The sequence below is a fragment of the Acartia tonsa genome, chromosome 12 (assembly GCF_053477335.1).
Source record: "Acartia tonsa isolate MP-2025a chromosome 12, ASM5347733v1, whole genome shotgun sequence".
NCBI lineage: Eukaryota > Metazoa > Arthropoda > Copepoda > Calanoida > Acartiidae > Acartia > Acartia tonsa.
The window spans coordinates 25,294,823-25,313,975 of NC_137271.1; the positions used below are offsets into that span (position 1 = coordinate 25,294,823).

Here is a 19,153-nt window from a genome sequence, read left to right on the forward strand (position 1 = left end):
CTATTTGTACTGCCGCTATAACAATATATACTACACTTTCCTCCACTCAATATGTGTTCGCCGCTAAAGAACATTTGCTCCATTGCAACCGGCCGCTCTACGATTTATCCTCTTCCTTGACTGGACAATCCTGCCGCCTCCATTTTGTGTTCGCCTCTGCCAAATATAACTATCTTTTGCCGCAGTTGCCGCATTCATCGCCCTTCTCCGCCGCTACTCCGCTATACATTGCGTACGTAGCTATACACAACACCCCCAGCCTCCATTTAATTTCTGAACAAGGGAGAGGGGAGCTTGTATTAAAAAGCGACGTACAGCGGAGTAGCGGCGGAGAAGGGCGATGAATGCGGCAACGGCGGCAAAAATAGAAGCTAAAAATCACTAAAGCAGCACAAATTAAATGGCGGGAGGATTCACTTAAAGGAGGTAAAAAATTTCAAAGGGCTTCGATCGCGATGCCACAAAAACAAAAAATGCCTAAAATTAAAAAGAGAATAATAATTTCAGGTTAGATTTTCAAAAATCTAAAGTTGATTTTTCTGTGGAGAGTCCTTTTAAGTTCAGAAGACAAAAGTTGCTCAACCAAACAGAGAAATTGAAATTGACACCTGACTCCGTAAGAATCACACCACAATGCCGCCTGTTGCTCTTTAACAGGGGGAAAAAAAGCGCGCGAAATTTTCGTGGGCGGTTGAAATTGGCGGGAGAAATGAGAGTTGTTCCGAGGTTGGGTGGTTGGTATAAAAGGCGCCAAATTCTCCGACTCTGTCTCACTCGCGTCTCAGACTCCCCAAACCATCCACATCCAATTTTTATCACACAAAAAAGAAACTTGGGAGCAGTTAAATAAAAAAACAAAGACATTTTTAATTTAAAGTTTAAAAAAAGACCAACACTAATGCAACCCCTCTGTACAATTATCCTAGCAAGTCTTTTCATTTCTCAACAGTTACAGTTTTCTACAGGTGTCATTTTTTTACTTTTTTTGTGCTAGATTGTTACCACAAAAATACTTAGGATAAATTCTTAGAATGATTCGACATTATTTAGCTTAATGTAAACTTTAAAGTATAACAGAATGCTGAAAATATATATAAACATGATGATTTTAATATAAAGTATATGTTAATTATAAAATGCCATGCTAAGTTTGAAACATAAATATTAATTAAGCTCTAAAAAAACCTTCAGTATCAAAACATTTCCACCATTAATTTAATATGCATAAGGGGAAATTGTTTGTCGTAATTGGGAGTATAAATCACTGTCATAAGACTCAGGATCCCTGAAAGTTATTGTATTATTTGGGTATAGTCCCTTTCATTGCAACGCACCTTAAGAGGCGATTCTTCGTATTTTTCACAGTAGATATTCTTCTATTTCTAGCCCCTGTGGGGGGCTCTAACCCTGCGGGGCCAATTGCCTAACTCTGTGGGGAAATCACCTAACCCAATATAACCTAACCTAACCTAAAATAACCTATAAAAAGCCATACGACGAATCGCCCCTTAAGGGGTTGTTGCCACGAAAGGGACTGTTCCCACTGTGGGCTACAATTGAATCAAGACAAAAGTAAGTGCCGAGCCCTGGGACCTATGTAGGGTGAAAATAGACATAAATCCTTGATGATTCCAGGTGGAGACAAAATATTTTAGCGGGGTCTTTTGGTTTTTTTTCAATTTTAAGTTCTGAAAAAAAATAAAAAAAAATATGAAAATCTTTAATAAAAAACAAACAAAAAATAATTTTTAATACTTTTTTTCATTTAAAGATACAAACAACTTATATAAATACTATAAGCTTTAAAAAAATCACAATTTTCAAATTTAGACTTTCAATATAAAGATTTGTAGAAAAAACCTAACAACAAATTCTAACATATTTCTGATCAACATAGCAATAAAACGTCTTTTGCAAAATCTTTATCATCAAAAATAATTAGCACTTACTAAAGACTTTTTTTCATTTAAACTAATACTTTTCACATTAATTAACTTTAAAGATTTTTTTTTTTTAAAAGAAAGGTTGCTTGATTTTTTTATTCATAATTAACTGCCTAATTTTGAGATTCAGACAAAAAACCTTACTGCTTTATATCATGTGATACTCTACTAGCAGCGGCTACGCCTCTAGAGGCATATAGAGGCCCTTAGGTTGGGGGGGAAGACGAACCTCCCTTACAATTACAGTTTTTTTTAATGAAAAAGTTAAAAACATTTATTTTGGAGAGTTAATTCTCTTGGGAAAGTGGTGGTACCCTTCCCCAAAATAGTTATAAACCTTACCAGGACATATAAGAAGCTACCATGTAAAGGAGAACCATATTGGTTCAGTGGTTAGTGAGATCCCTTTGTGCACAAAGACTCACATAGAACCTGTTACTTTATTATAGAGATACATATATACACAGAAACTCTACAATCAGAGTATGTATGTTTGTTCAATCGTCTGTATAAAAACATTACAGAATATATTTATTTGGTACTAGCGGCTACGCCCCTAGAGGCTTTTAGGGGCACTTGAGAGGGGAAAAAGTGGTTGAATTTTACAACTAGATTTTTATTTTAGACTTAAAAAGAAAAAGTTATTTTTTTGTGTGTGAAATGGGGTCCTTTTTTAGGGGGTGATTTCTTCTAGGATGGTGGAGGTACCCTCCCAAAAAAAGTTATAAACCTTCCAAGGACCAATGAGAAGCTACATACAAAAAAAAGAACCATTGATCATTGTTAATTACTATTCAGGGATCTAAAGGGATAAGACAATGACCGCTAAATTGATTTACATTCCCAAATATGATACATGGATAACCCTTCTGTATGTTTCAGTTAATGGTTGAAACGTTGGGCACTTAATTTAATAATCAAACCCAACAAAAATTGCAACAAGTCCCCTAAGTAGTTAAGCCAACGAATAACAAATTCCTATATTAAACTATGAGGACTAGTCTAATAAACAGCCCATTGTCCCATTCGCTCTGATTAATATATTTTTGTATCTGTATGTTACACTTGCTATTTTCTATATTTGTATTCTTTTAAACTTAAGAGCTTCACTAATTATGGATGTTGTCTTCTTTTTTTCCCTTGTTAAATTCAATTACCTAATTCTGAATATTCTTTGTGGTTGATAATTACAATTATATTTTATTAAATGGAAAAAGAACAATTTAATCATAATTCAAGATAAAAATTATTTTATCACTAGCGATTTTGCCCCTAGAGGCATCTAGGGCACTTGATAAGTGGGGGGAAGTTGACCCCTCCCCTACTTTCAGTTATAGTATGTAAAAGAAATTTTTTTTTTTAAATGTTGGGTAGGAACTAATTTTTTCTAAACTCAAAACTTCTCAGGACCATGAAAAGCTGGAACCAAGAAGAACTATATCAGTTAAGCGGTTACAAAGAATCTTCGGTACCGACAGACACCCACACACACACACAAACAGACAGACACAGAAACTGTTACTTTTATATAAGGATTAATAGACACTAAACTACTCCTTAATATGTTGATCCTAATATCAGTCTAAAAGATAGGTCAATAAAGAAGAACCAAATTGGTCCAGCGGTTAGCAAGAATTTTAGGCACAGACAGAAAAAACACACGGACATCCTATTTTTTTTATACAGGGATATAACTTTTAAACGATAGGAAATTTTTTTTCTAGATGATATTTCTCTCCCTGCTTTAAAGCACTATTTATGATACAAAATAGATTGATGTCTGTTTATCTATCTTTCTGATGCTTAAGAACTGATATGGTTCTTTTTTTACTTTACTATGTAGCTTCTCATTGGTCCTTGGAAGGTTTATAACTTTTTTTGGGAAAGAGAAGAGAAATCGCCCCTTAAAAAAGGACCACAACACACAAAAAAAATTTTCCTTTTTAAGCCTAAAATAAAAATATAGTTGTTGAATTCAACCCCTTCTTCCCCCTCTTAAGTGCCCCTAAAGGCCTCGAAGGGCGTAGCCGCTATAGCAAAATAAATATATTCTGTATTGTTTTTATACAGACGGATGAACAAACAGACATACTCTGATTGTAGAGTTTCTGTGTATATTATATCTTTATAATAAAGTAACAGGTTCTATGTGAGTCTTTGATAACTATGGTTCTCCTTTACATGGTAGCTTTTCATATGTCCTGGTAAGGTTTATAACTATTTTGGGGAAGGGTACCACCACTTTCCCAAGAGAATTAACTCTCCAAAATAAATGTTTTTAACTTTTTCATTAAAAAAAACTGTAATTGTAAGGGAGGTTCGTCTTCCCCCCCAACCTAAGGGCCTCTATATGCCTCTAGAGGCGTAAACCGCTGCTAGTAGAGTATAACAGTAAAGTTTTTTATCTGAATCTCAAAATTAGGCAATTAATTATGAATAAAAAAATCACGCAACCTTTCTTGTTAAAAAAAAAATCTTTAAAGTTAATTAATGTGAAAAGTATAAGTTTAAATGAAAAAAAGTCTTTAGTAAGTGCTATTTATTTTTGATGATAAAGATTTTGCAAAAGACGTTTTATTGCTATGTTGATCAGAAATATGTTAGAATTTGTTGTTAGGTTTTTTCTACAAATCTTTATATTGAAAGTCTAAATTTGAAAATTGTGATTTTTTTAAAGCTTATAGTATTTATATAAGTTGTTTGTATCTTTAAATGAAAAAAAATATTAAGAATTATTTTTTGTTTGTTTTTTATTAAAGATTTTCATATTTTTTTTTTATTTTTTTCAGAACTTAAAATTGAAAAAAAACCAAAAGACCCCGCTAAAATATTTTGTCTCCACCTGGAATCATCAAGGATTTATGTCTTTTTTCACCCTACATAGGTCCCAGGGCTCGGCACTTACTTTTGTCTTGATTCAATTGTAGCCCACAGTGTTCCCTATTATTTTACTACAGTTTGATTAAAACAAAGCGTTTGATATGGGTTTGTGATCTTTAATTATTGAATTCTAAAATTCACTTACAAAATATAATCCATTGTAGCTAATTATGATTAGGCTAGTAAGTTCATATTTTTTGGAGGAGCCTGGTATAGGCTTATACATACCAAAGTAGTTGGGTGTTTATTTCATTAAGATATCATGAAAATCTTGGATTGGTTTTTGACTGTTTTAACTTTTTTTTCAATTAAAAGCTACACAGATTACAACCAGGGATCAAAAGGGATAAGTCAATGGCTGATAAATTAATGTACAACCCCTATGATGATACACAAAATTACCCCTTCTGTAGATTACAATTGGTGGTTGAAACGTTTGGATGCTCATCTTAATGAACCAACCAATCAAAATTCAAGAAAAACCTTCATATTTGTTAAGCCAACTAATTATTATAACGTTATTATAAAACTTTGGGGACTAGTGTAATAAAGAGCCCAATGTCCCCTCCCTCCCTGGATTACAGCAAACAGAATCCTTTATAAAATAAATAAAAGGAGGGGCCCTTATAGGCTTGGAGAGAATCAACTGGTATATACATAAAATATGATAAAACTTTTTACACTTGATTTAACAATGCTTTACAATTATGTAATTGTTTTATTCAAATCTACTTTGAAATAATTTTATTAATCTCATTTTAAAAATTTGTTGTGTTGTATTTTAAAGTCTATTAGATCAGCGTCTTGTCTTTTTTTACTTTAAAGCTTAAAACATAACGAAAAAAACTATTTATTAAAATACAAAGTAGAACGATGTCTGTCTGTCTGTTTGTTTGTTTGTTTGTTTGTATGTTTGTTTGTATGTATGTTTGTTTGTTTGTTTGGACCAAAGGATCTCGCTAACCGCTGAACCGATCATGTTCTCCTTAGCAGGGTAGCTTCTCATAGGTCCCGTGAAGATTTATAACATTTTTGGGGGAGCGTACCAACACCCTGTCAAGAAAAATCGCCCCTCGAAAAAATTTAACCCCCCCCCCTCCCGCCAAAAAAATTTTTTTTTTACTTTTCTTAAAATCTAAATTTAAAAAAATGTATTTTGGGATTCAACTCTCCGTTCCTCAGATGTCCCTAGAGGCCTCTAGGGGCGAAGCCGCTAGTTAACTATAAAGTATTAAGGATTTTGGCTAAAGCTAAAGATCTCGATAAGTGGACCAAATATTTTTTACTTTTCAGGGAAACGTTATAAAAATCTTCTTGACACCCTAGCCTTTTCCTAGAGGCTGGGGGCGAAGCGTTTGGTAGTTTTTAACAGTGGCGTGCAGTAGAGAGGGGAAGGGTGTCAACACCTCCCTTAAAATTAAAATTAATAAGGTCTCTCTCTCTTCCCCTTTCTATACCCACCAGCCGAATGGCTGTTCACGCAACTTTTTTTATAACTAGCTTAGAATCACTTCAGCTTTTATAAATGTGTCTAGGTGAAGCATTTTATGGTGCCTATAAAAAAATACGTCATCCATGCCTACCATTGGCCAGTTAAAATGTATACTGGCCTTCCATTGGTGATTTAGTCTATGTAACTGCCTATCATTGGTTCTTTTTTTTATATAACGTCATTTTTTATATGCACAATAAAGAGCTTTCCTGATTTTTTTAAATATCATTCAACTCATAAATAGATATATCTAGTAAGATATATAAGTTGGAAAGAATTCTAATGTTAGAGGGAGATTTGAAATCAAATTATAAAATTCGTTTTTTTTTGTATAATTCTTTTTGACATCTGATTGAAATTATCTGCGCTCTAATTGGAGAAGCTTAAGTGTCGCACATCATTCAACCAATTACAGCGCAGGTAGTTTCCAATCTACCTATCCTATTGGTCAAAATTTATTAACTTAAATTGTATTTCCACTTTAAGATAAAGAATTATACAAAAAACGAATTTTAAAATTTGATGCAGATTTCAAATCTCCCTCTAACATTAAGATTGTTTCCAACTTATATATCCTAATATCTAGGTATTCCAACATTCCACCATGGTATGATCCCAATAAGAGAAGTTGAGGAAGAGCAGGGCCCTGACCTAGACAAGTATCAACAATATCAAAGGTTAGACATTCTATTTCCAGCATGGCTTTGAAACGGACCAATATCCGGTGGATTGGGACCGGTTATCAGACATACTAGAAATCATGTATAGCATTGAATTACAGACAATTTTCACGAATATTAAAATATTTATAACCAATAAATTAATACCAGTTTAATCTTATACTTTTTCATTTTGTTATCCGTGGAAAGCTGTCTCTAATACGTGGATCCAAGGATAGGAAAATTAAAGAATTAAAGGATTAATGTTTTTTATCAGTTAGGCCTAGAACCGGTTTTAATTTGTTGGAAATAAACCGGATTTCGAGCTATAATGAAATGAAAAGAATTATAACCTATTATTTTTCTTAATGTGTCTGTTAATATGTTCGGCAAAATTAGGTCTTTGAAAATATAAAATAAACTATAATGCAATTTTAATTCATATATGTCCTAGTCTTAAGTTTAGAAAATACTGGAAAATCTATGTGTCTTTTAAATTATAAACCAGCAAAAAATGCTTAAATTTTAAAATTGTTTAGAAATATTCTGGAACAAATATTACCGTACACTAGCTACAGTTCCACCAACAGAAACTTCAGAGATTGGCCAATTTACCCCCAAAGACTGGGAGATGGCCCCCTCCGGGGTATATCCCCCCAGAGGAGCGTCTTATTGTCAGAAGGCATCCCCAGAAGAAATTATCTCGGGGTAGAGGAGTCCCCACGAAGGGAGGTAAAAGAGAAAGAAGTTTTGCGACCAAGGCTTCAAAATTTGGAAGGTATATTTTTAAAGAAATTTTTAGTTGGGGCAATGTCGATTATATCACAATGCTCCATCTCAACCCCCCCCCCCCCTCCACCCCCCCCCCCAACCAATTCTCCTAAAGAATTTAGGGGCTGTGATTCAGCCAAATAATTCCATTTGAAATTGCCAAAAATTAAATATTTTGTTGGCGTAGAGTTGGCGTAAAACTTGTTTTTTGAATGTGGCTGAAGGGAAGTGGATAAGAAGGGGATATATAAGGGAAGAGGGCTGTGGGGAAATTTTCACTTAAAATTGTTTATCTGAATCACAATCCTTAGTCCCTGAAAGCATTGAAAAGTTTAGCACACAAATATTCTGCTAAGATTTAATTTCTCATCAAATAACTATTATCAAAATTTCTTTTTAAATTAAGATACAAATTTATACATCTTTATATTAAAACAAGGATGACAACATCCATAAGTAGCGAAGCACAAAAAATTGTAGATTGGAATACGTACAAGTAGATTAAAAGGGTATTTATTAAAATCAAGAATAGATTTATTGGAAAAAATAAACACGAAACCTTGTTTTATGTATGATGACGATGGTCAAAGTAAATTAAATAAAAGATGCTCATAACAATGGGAAAATTTATTTTGATACTGATATCCCAAAAAAGTTTGAAAATTAGATAAAAAAAAACCAAGAAATGGGGAAATATGTAAAACATATTAAAATAGCCAAAAACCTGATTAAAGGCAGCCTGGCCGCCATGGTTGTTTTCTTAAAACAACAGAAAATTTAATTTTTATATCCTTAACTTAAAAAAATTAGGAAAAATGGACCATATACACAGAAGATATGGAGAAAAATGTGAAAAATATAAAAATAGCCTAAAACCTGCTAAAAAGGCAGTTTGGCCGTCATGTTTGTTTTCTTTAAACGATGGGAAATTTAATTTTGATATCTATAATTGAAAAAATTTTGAAAATCAGGCCATAAACACTGAAGATATGAAGAAAATTGTGAAAAATAAAAAATAGCCTAAAACCTGTTAAAAAGGAAGTCTGGCCTTCATGGATGTTTCTTTAAACGATGGGAAATTTAATTTTGATATCTATAGCTGAAAAAATTTTGAAAATTGGACCATAAACACTGAAGATATGGAGAAAAATGTGAAAAATTTAAAAATAGCCTAAAACCTGCTAAAAAGCGGTCCGACCCCCAATGATGTTTTATAGTCAATTGTGCTCCTTAATGATGGGAATGTTGTCAATGTTATAGGAGCTGAGTAAATCCCATTTCCCCCATAGCGTTACGGATTGACGGACTGACGGACTGACGGACGGACGGACAAAGTGAATAATAGAGTAGCTTCGCTACTAAAAAAAGGATGTCAACATTAATAAGTGGCGAAACACGAATATAATTGGTGAAAAATAGAAAATTTGATTTAAAAAGCAGTGTTAAGTCATGTTAAGTGCTCATAAAACAATAACAAATTTATTGGTCAAAATCAGAAAATCTTTCAAATATTTTTTGACAGATCAGTGGACCAAGTTATATACTGGATACTCATTGTTATAGGGAATATTCACAAAAAATTCAGCCGTTTATCTTTAAAAAACAGCGAAGAAAATAACATACCCCCCCCCCTAAGTGTTATGGACTGACGTACGGAGAGACAGACAAACTAAATTATAAAATAGCTTCGCTTATTAAAATACATGTATATTGTCTTTTTTTCCAGTGTGGAAGTTTTTAGACTTTCTGTTGAGAACAAAATATTTGAGTCTGCAAAATAAACAGATTCATAACAGGTAATGATTTTAATAAACAAGGCTACAAACGGTCATCATTAAATAAAAGAAATAGGGCGTTTGTCTGTGTGTTTGTGCTCCAAGATTTTGCTTACTGCTGAACCGATTTGGTTCTCCATTGCAGTGGAGCTTCTTTTAAGTCAGGAGAAGGTGTATAACATTTTTAGGAAGGATAAGTCCACCTCGCCATTTCAAGAGAAAAAAGATAACCCCCCCCCCCCTCTAAAAAAAACAACCTTATTTTACTTAGAAAGAGGAGGGTTGAATTGCCCTCAAGTGCCCCGAGAAACCTCTAGAGGCGTAGCCACTTGTAACTTATCATACGCAAGTAAAAGCTTGAAAAAACAGAAAACAGTTCTTTATTTTTCTTCATTGTAAATAAATAACATTAATAATTTCTATTTACTTTTTTTATTCGGCAATTTCCAAGAGTAATAAAGCTATGTGTTATAATATAATTAATAAAAAAGTTAGATAGAAAACTGGTGAGATAACGGATAGTAAGATATGATAAGAGTTAGTGAAATAGCGACCACTCTTTTAGAGAAGCTTCGCTACTAAAATTGAAATTATGAATGCGGGTAAATTAAGAACGGCAAAGATACTGTGTTAAGAACAGGCACGGGCACGAGAGAAGTTTTGTTCCAAAAAAATATAAATTCTTAGAATCAGCACAGGGTTTTAATAGAGGGGGCCGGAGTGGGGTTGATCTGATGAAAAGGGAAGGCAACGTACCCACCCATCGCACGCCCATGGTTAGAATTAATTAATCAGAGGAATAATAAATTAATGTTATACAAGATCATTATAATAACATTAATTACTTCGGTTTATATAATTGTTTCTCAAAAATTTTTATATTTATTCATTGGACAATAACAAGGATGACAACATCCATAAAAGCGAAGCTCTGAAACGGTAGGACAAGCGAACATTAACGCTTGTAGAGTGTCAGAACTGTATAATCAAAATATAAATTTGTAAAAAAGTCGAACGAAACAAAATTGTAAGTAAATCTGTTGAAAAACTGCTTAAATATAGGATATTTTTTATGGACACACTTATATTTTTAGGATTTGATTATAGAGATTCTTTACTCATAACAATGTACTTTGTTGTCCTAGGAATCAGTATTCCAAAAATCAGTCCAATCGGATAATTTTATCACATAAAAATTTGTTATTAAAAAAGTTAAAAATCAACATGTTTAAAATGGATGTACGGACATTCTGGTAACGATTATAAGTTGCTTTGCTTTCTAACTTGTACCTAACTGTTACAGGAATCATCATGCAAAGTTTGAAATCGCTAGGACATTTCTAACATGCCTAAATTAACGAAAAGAGCTAACTGTTACGGACGTACTGACCGACCCTAATTATAGAAAAGCTTCGCTTTAAAAAAAATCCTTTTTTTCTAATTGGTATGATGATGTAATTTCCGATTTTTGTGTAATATTTAGGACACTAGCGGCTTCGCCCCTAGCCTCTAGGGGCTTTGGCCTAAGAGGTGATAAAAAAAATTCGGCGAAATATGTAAAAGGACCAAGGAAATCCCTTACAAAAAAAATGATGGGGGGGGGATTTTTTTTTTTTTTTTTTTGGGGGGGGGGTGTCCCACCCTCCAAGAAAATAGCCTAAAACCACCACAGGACCAGTAGGTATATTCCCTGAAGAGTAGAATCCGATCGGTTCAGTGGTTACCGAGATCTTAAGGGACGGACGGACGGACAGACAGACAGACAGACAGACGAACGGACGGACGGACAGACAGACAGACAGATAGACATCGTTCTACTTTGTATTATAGATAAGTTAAACGATAATAGACTATTAAAATAAGTTGACAATATCGCCAGTACGTTCGTAGTGGTTAGATAATTAGTTAATTTAAACCTGTTAGATTTGTCCTACCGATTTTAAACTTGATGATTCCTGTAATATTTAGATACTATTTATAAAGCATAGCAACTCTTTAATCGTTACCTCAAAGTCCATAGGGTTATTCAAAAAAGGGGTTGATTTTTCATTTTGTTGACCACAATTTCTATATGATATAGTTTTCCTATTTATCTGATTTGAAATAATGATGCATAGGACTACATGGTACATTGAGTAAAGAGAAGCATCTCTATAACAAAGTCCTAAAAATACAAGTATGTCCCTAAACAGTATCCTGTATTTAGATAATTTGGCTGAACATTACCTTTTGCATAGATATTTAAAATAATATTATGCTCATTTAGTTCTGCCACTGTTCTGTTTTAATGTTCGTTTGTCATCATCGACATATAGAGATTCGCTTTTATGGATTTTGATATCCTTGTTACTTTTCAATTAACAAAACGATTAAACAATGAATCTAATTATTTCTTTATTTTAGAGAACTAAATGATGGAAGAATAATAAGCCAAACTTTCCATCAAACTAAGCGAGGACAACAAACAATAAGGTAATATTTTTTATGGCAGTTTTAAAAGTTTTTTACTTTATTTTTATACAAGTTTAACAAAACAATGACAATTATGTCCACAATTGGCTCAGAAACAATTGGTGGTGCCTGCCTATATGTGTGATAAAATCTAGTATATTTACAAAAATTTTGAGGGTGCCTACGGTATGCACAAATTTCAAGAGGAAATCATCACTCCAACTAACCACCCCATCCTTGTACTTCTAATGTCCTATCTTCTTAAATCAAAATGAAGTATTTTAGCCAGGGATAAGGGATAGGAAATCTGGCCATTAGTTAGGTCCCTGCCTAGATTTGAAAGGGATATTGCAACTTTTACCAATTCCTAATTAAATGCCGTCACTGGCGGACGCTCCAAAGTAGCTATTGCTCTAAACCAATAAGAATCGGCTTGTATTGTATCAACCAATAGCCAATTGGCGGATGAAGATATAAAAAACGCGGCATATTTAATTGATTTTAGCCAAATTAATAATTATCTCATACACTTTGTTAAGGTCAAAATGAATGCAAAAAATATTAATAAAAATTTGGGGGAAAAGACATTTACTTAATATTTATATTCTTCTTGCTTCGCAAATAAAACAAGAACGACAATGTTCTTTAGTTGAATAACTTTAAAAAATAAGTTCAACGTTTTATAATCAGGGCTACTTTTAACAAATTTGATAGATGATAAATTAGTATACATTCCCAATGATGATATACAAAATTAAAATTTCTGGAGATTAAAATTATTGGTTGAAAAGACTAGACACTATATTATTTTGGAACCAACCAATCAAAATTCAAGAAAAGCACCAACATATCCAACATATAAGATAACTTAATGAAAGACTTTGGGTACAAGTGTAATTTACGATCCAATGCCCCCTCACTCCCTGTAAATTAACACTTCAAGTTCCCTCAATGCGTTATTTTTAGTTTTTGTGGAGACGTAAGGGTTGTAGATTTCTCCCCAACCCAAATTAGAAATTCAGACAGACAGAAAATAGGGGGTTAATTGTAGAGTATCCTAACTGCTACTAAAAAGGTTCTTTTCATTGATACAATATAAAAGTCTTCGTCCATAGTCCATTGATAATTATATAACAGCATTAACTGTATTTCTAAGCATTTGATTCTACTGTGATATTTCAAATATTAAGTATCTAAAAATCTACGAGATTGCATGCATTCATATTGGCAAATTTTATTCACTAATAACGCATGAATACATGTCATGCATCCTATCAAATGTTATTTTTAAAAGCGAAGCTTTTTTATAGTAAGAGTAGGTTTGTCCATCCGTCCGGAACGGTTAGCTCTTTTCATTAATTAAGACATTTTATAATTATCCTATCGATTTTAAACTTTGCAGTTTTGCAACAAATTTACTCTTTGTTAAAACTTATACATTTATGCTATGCTTTTTCAGATCTCACACTCTACAAGTGTTAATGTTTGTTTGTCCTACCGTTTCAAAGCTTCGCTTTTATAAATGTTTTCATCCTTATTAGTAACAAAAATATTCTATAATTCTCAATGTCTAATTGTCTGTCGCTTATCTATAAGAAAAAGAAATATATTCTAAAGTTTATATTAGATTGACTTATAAAATTTATAATAAAGATTTTCTCTGGTCAATAATCTTCTATTTGTCAATCAGTTTGTTTGTGTATCCTACGATTGGGAAAACGCGATTAACTTGGCTGCTATATAAGACAGTCTGCCTATTGAAATGAATCTTACTATTTATATTTATGCATGATGTCATCCTTGTATAATTTCACAACTTGTTTTTCAGGGAACCACGAAGATCGAACGATGGAAGATTAAGAATTTTGAAAGGGGCTCGTGATTCTCATCGAGATGATTAATTTTTTTTAATTGTTTTCCAAAAAGTATTTTTTTCATCATTTTATTTTGTATAGGCTTAACTAACTCAAAAACAGATAATGATATTTATTCTCTTCTTAGTATTTATAAATCTAAATCTTAATTTCAAATGTTTAAAATTGAGTTTTATAGCTTATGGATTTTACATTTTTTGTATCAAGAACAATTAAGATAAAAATTTAAATATCTTGGCCAACGATCTTATTTCAATTGCAATTGGTAATGAAACTTACTTATAATAAATTGAATAAGTTGTATTATATTTTTTGCATCAAAATTACAATTAAATTAGATGCATATTGCATAAGGCGTATTTTTTTCTAAATAAGATTTAAATCAGCTTTTGACCAGTGAGTATTCAATAATACCCCCCCCCCCTCCACATTTTCTGGACTTTTTCAGTGACCTTAGGCAAGCCTCTAATAAACCTTTCATAAAATTAATATTAGCTTTTAAAAGAATATTTTTGAATAAGTTCTCGATGAAGGAAACTTTTTGTTTTCAAAAAAATATTAAGAAACTTATAAATACTTTTGTTAGTACTGAAATGGCTGTAATCAATAAAACATTGGCAAAAGTTTGGTTGATTTTTCAAATAGATATTTTTCTTTTAAAATAATGGCAGTGCCATCTTATTATAATTTTGTCCATATTCTAATTCTAATAAATAATATTTGCAATAACTATTATTATTGTTTTTAAAATCAAATAAATTTTTATTTCTTTATCAGAATCTTTTTTATTTGCATCTGTATAAAGTAGTACGATGTGTGTCTGTCTGTCTGAAGCTTAAGATCTCGGTTATCGCTTGACCGATAAAGTTGTGCTTCTCAAGGTATATATATAGAATATACTGGTCCTGTGGTGGTTTTAAGCTATTTTCTTGGAGGTGGGAACAGGAATATTCAAGACTTAGAAAACTTCGAGGCTAGCCAATTGGTAAATTGATATTTCTAGGTATAAAGTATGATAAAATAAACATCCGATTTGCAATTTCGACTGAAGAAATCTACATTCGTATGAAGCTTTTTATAGTGTCTATAAAAATGACGCGGCTTGTGTTATTAGTAGAAAAATACTACGCATACCGTTAGAACCGCTAAGAAGTCTTTTTATGAAATATAAAAACGATTCCTGTGCTACGCATAGTTTAGGAGCAATGTGTTAAAATGTCCCAACTGACTAAAAACTTGAATTGCGAGTACATTTTTCATAAAAAATACAGTTCATAGCGGTTCTAAGGGTATGCGTAATATTTTTCTACTATTAACACAAGCCGCGCAATTTGAAATTAAAAAATGTAGGCATCTCTTTTTGCAAAATATCTTTTCTAATTTTTAGTAATATTTTAAAATTTACTCGCAAGTCAAGTTTTACATCAGTTGGGACATTTTAACACGTAGCTCCGTAACTATACGTAGCAGAGGAATCGTTCTTATTTCCAAAAAATAGACTTAGCGGTTCTAACGGTATGTGTAACATTTTTCTACTAGTAACACAAGCCGCGAAATTTCAAGTTAAAAAATGTCCGCATTTTTTTGCACACCCTTTATATATCCCTATACATAATGCAAGGTTAAGGAAACCTTAAACCCGTAGGCTAGGCGAGGAAATTTATAAGATTTGGCCTATAAATAACTATACTTACTTGACTAATGTTGGCATAAATTTTTAATAGGGAATGGCACATTTATTATATATATGTTTCTTAAGATATATGTAACGTCTGCAACAAGTAATTTGAACTTTTTTGGAAAGCACTTTATTAATGCTACGCAGATTTAATAGTACAGTTTTAAGTTTTGAAATCTTTAAAGAGCATAGCCTGCCCCCCCTCCCCATTGGGTCCTCTTCCAGAGTGGTTAGAGCCATAATTAATATTTTCCAGAGAAGGGCATAATTGAAAGTAATAAATTAGAAATTAAGAGAAAATGGATGTAGATAATGTAGACGTGGATATTATGACAGGGAAAAAATTATGTTCAATTAAGGTTGCTAACATTGAAAAAATCTATTGGTCAGTTCGTTCATCCAGTAGGGGTATTTTAGCCATCTACAAGGTTTATTCATAAGAGTACATATAATAACCTGGTGTAAGATCCAAGTAATGATAAATCCATTTATTAGAATATATTGAAAAGGATTTTAATCTGAGGTGAAGCAGCCGCATTTTTTTAGTAAGGTTTACAGGTTTCCGCCTATTTTTCTCATTGTCTGTTTGTCTGTTCCTAAATGAATAAGATTCGCCCTAACTCACAACCAAACCGTTCTTTTTATGAACATTTTTTTTTTCTCAGTTGTCTTTTTGGAAAAACCTGTCGCTCAATTTTACCATAAATGCGGCGATCCAAACTTTATATTATCTCATAAGAGAATTTCTCAGGGAACTAACGGAAAAAGGCAATGGCCGTTAAATTGATGTATATCCCCAATAATGATTCCACAAAATTACCCCTTCTGTAGAATAAAATCTGTGGTTAAAACGTTTAACCACTCAACTTAATGAGCCTACCAATCAAAATTCCTTAAATTTGTTAAGCCAACGAACAAGGAAAAGTTATTATAAAACTTTGGGGACTGGTGAAATAAACAGCCTATTGTCCTCTCTCTCTCTCTCTCTTTCTCTCTCTTTGAACTTTTTCAATATTAATTCATGAATATGAATAAGCAAGATCCTGTACAAGCCTTTTGTGTTGGTATGTTTACAAATACATATCTTTAGTTTTCAGTATGGCTTCGAAACCTATTGATATCCGGTGGATTAGAACGGGTCGCAACAATACTGAAAAATCATGTTTAGAATTGTATTACAGACAATTTTTCATGATTATTAAGATAAAAATCATAATATTGATACCAGTTGTGTACGCCTGGGGCTTCGGCCCCATTGCGCTAACAATTCAGGTGAATTATTTGAAAACCACAGCCTATCAATTAAGTGGTTAGCGAGATCTTAAGGGACGGTCGTATGGACATTGTTCTACTTTGCAGTATAGATATAGTGTTGTTTATTTATCTATAATACAAAGTAGAATGATGTTTGTCCGTCCGTCCCTTAAGATCTCGATAACCACTGAATCGATCAGATTCTACTCTTCAGGATATATACCTATTGGTCCTGTGGTGATTTTAAGCTATTTTCTTGGGGCATGGGAACCCCCCACCTCCCCCCCAAAAAATGATTAATCCCCCCAAAAAAAAATTTTTTTCAGGCAGTTACATCAAAATAAATGGCAGCACCAGAAATACCAAATTTTTTTCAATTTTTTTTTTAATTACCTCTTGGGGAAAAAAGCCCCTAAAAGCTAGGGGCGAAGCTGCTAGTATAATATAAATGACATAATACCAATGGATTTATTATTACTTAAATCTTACTCGATCCAAATTATCATGTACTCGAATGAGGTTAAATTTGTTACTGGCTAAAATAATGATCCCCTCATTTACCATATACCATACCCTCCTACTGGATGAACGAACTGACCAATAGACGATGTCTATGTTTGACAATTTCCCCCCTATCTTAATATTCGCGTATATTCTACATACATTATATAACATAATAAATAATGGGAGTTTTCCTTAATTTATAACCCTCTCATGAACGTCATTAGTTAGGAAGTAATAAATTTCAATAGCTTTAGCTAAAATAACAAAACTTCTACGTCTGTCTAATATCCGTCTGTTCAGTATGTCTCCGAAACCGATTAATATCCACTGGATTAGAAACGGTTCACAACCACAATGAAAAATCATGTATAGCATTATATTACAGATATTTTTTTTTTTTGGGGGGGGGGCTATCCGAGAAAGGCTGTATATAATAAGATGCAATAATAGTTATTTCTCGCATCGTATTATAAACAGCGGAAAGAATGTACAATTATAAGATTAAAACCAGTTTTTCAGCCCTGAAGTGCCAAAGGCACGGGCTAAAAAAAACTGGTTTTAATCTTATGATTGTACTTTTTTATATTCGTAGAAAGCTGGATATAATTCGATGCTAGACATAGTTTTTTCGTATGGACGAGAACCGGTTCCTATCCACCGGATTCGAATGAATACGAGAAATAACTATAAAAAAAACCTTGATGCGCTGTATACATTTCTTTTTAAATTTTTTTAACATCTTTACATAATTTTTTTGTACATAGTTTATAATTTGCCCATGAAGTGTTTAACATGATTTTAATAATCTCTTTTTGCAAATTAATCTATAAAATAAATTTGTATAATTTTATTTCACCAGTTAAAAAATCAAAGATAGATAACCTGATTTAATTATGTAGTTTTTAAAATCAGGTAAAATTTACTTTGATGAAGTTTTATTTGATTAAAAAAGAAAATTAGTTTGTACTTTAATTGGTTAATAATTTTCATTGGCATCCTAATCAGTTTAAGAGGGGGTACTTTGTTGAATCCCCCCCCCCTTAATCTACCTGAAATCAGGGGTAATTGATCTTGATAGGGGAGGGGTTAGGGCAATAAAGGACCTGAGTAATTTTTAATTAAAAGGAGGGTAGAAAAACCAAGAAAAGGGAAATGGATTTTCTTCTTTTTACTTTTTTTCCTCTTAAATTTTTTACAAGCTCCCATTTTAGGGCTAGGCCTAGGGGTGCAGCAACTATTTTGAGGATAATCTGCGATAGCGCATCCGTTGTTGCCAAGAAGGTGCTTTGTACAAACCGCGCCATAACTAAAAACGTTAAAACTAGTCCCTACTGCTGCTATGTAACGTGCCCGATATTAGTAGTTTGAACAGGGGGGGATGTCCTTACCCAAAACAGACGCATTACCATGCACAGCTGGACTTCCAGACAAAGGTAGTGCAATGAAAAGGAAATGAAAAGGTTTATATATATAGTGTATTCAGTTTACATAGTGGCTACACCGCTAGCATTTTGGAATAGTGTATTCGAAGGGGTAGGAAGGGACATAGAAATAGCCTAAAACTATCAAAAACTTAAATATGATAATAAAATTGCCTAAAACCATACCAGAACCTATATGGAGCTTCTCTAGCTCAGAGAACCTAAATTGTTTTTAAAAGTTTAAGATACAGACAAAATACCTCATTATTTTACATGATGGAATAGGATTTTTTATATGATGACACATACTTAAGTACATATTTCTTTAATAATTTCAAAGTATTTAAAACAAGATAAGACAATTATTTGCAACTTCTCTCTGTAGATTCTTTTTTAAAGCGATGCTTTTCTATAATCAGGGTCGGTCCGTCCGTACGTCCGTACATCCGTC

At 32.7% G+C, this 19,153-nt stretch overlaps 1 protein-coding gene across 1 annotated transcript; it reads left to right on the plus strand.

Annotated features, from left to right (window-relative positions):
* Positions 1 to 765: 765 nt before the first annotated feature.
* LOC145334653 (uncharacterized) lies at positions 766 to 13,972 on the plus strand. Its single transcript, XM_080180198.1, has 6 exons — positions 766 to 965; positions 6,902 to 6,992; positions 7,514 to 7,752; positions 9,472 to 9,541; positions 11,924 to 11,992; positions 13,800 to 13,972. The coding sequence occupies exons 1-6, from the start codon at positions 899 to 901 to the stop codon at positions 13,870 to 13,872; spliced, it is 609 nt and encodes a 202-aa protein (XP_080036324.1). The 5' UTR covers positions 766 to 898; the 3' UTR covers positions 13,873 to 13,972.
* Positions 13,973 to 19,153: the final 5,181 nt, after the last annotated feature.

What these genes read in the sequence shown, in the direction of transcription:
- LOC145334653 (XM_080180198.1), top strand. Translation starts at nt 899, where the DNA reads ATGCAACCCCTCTGTACAATTATCCTAGCAAGTCTTTTCATTTCTCAA. An exon ending in AAGTATCAACAATATCAAAG is followed by an intron (nt 6,993 to 7,513) that starts GTTAGACATTCT and finishes AAAATTGTTTAG; the next exon opens with AAATATTCTGGAACAAATAT. An exon ending in AAGGCTTCAAAATTTGGAAG is followed by an intron (nt 7,753 to 9,471) that starts GTATATTTTTAA and finishes CTTTTTTTCCAG; the next exon opens with TGTGGAAGTTTTTAGACTTT.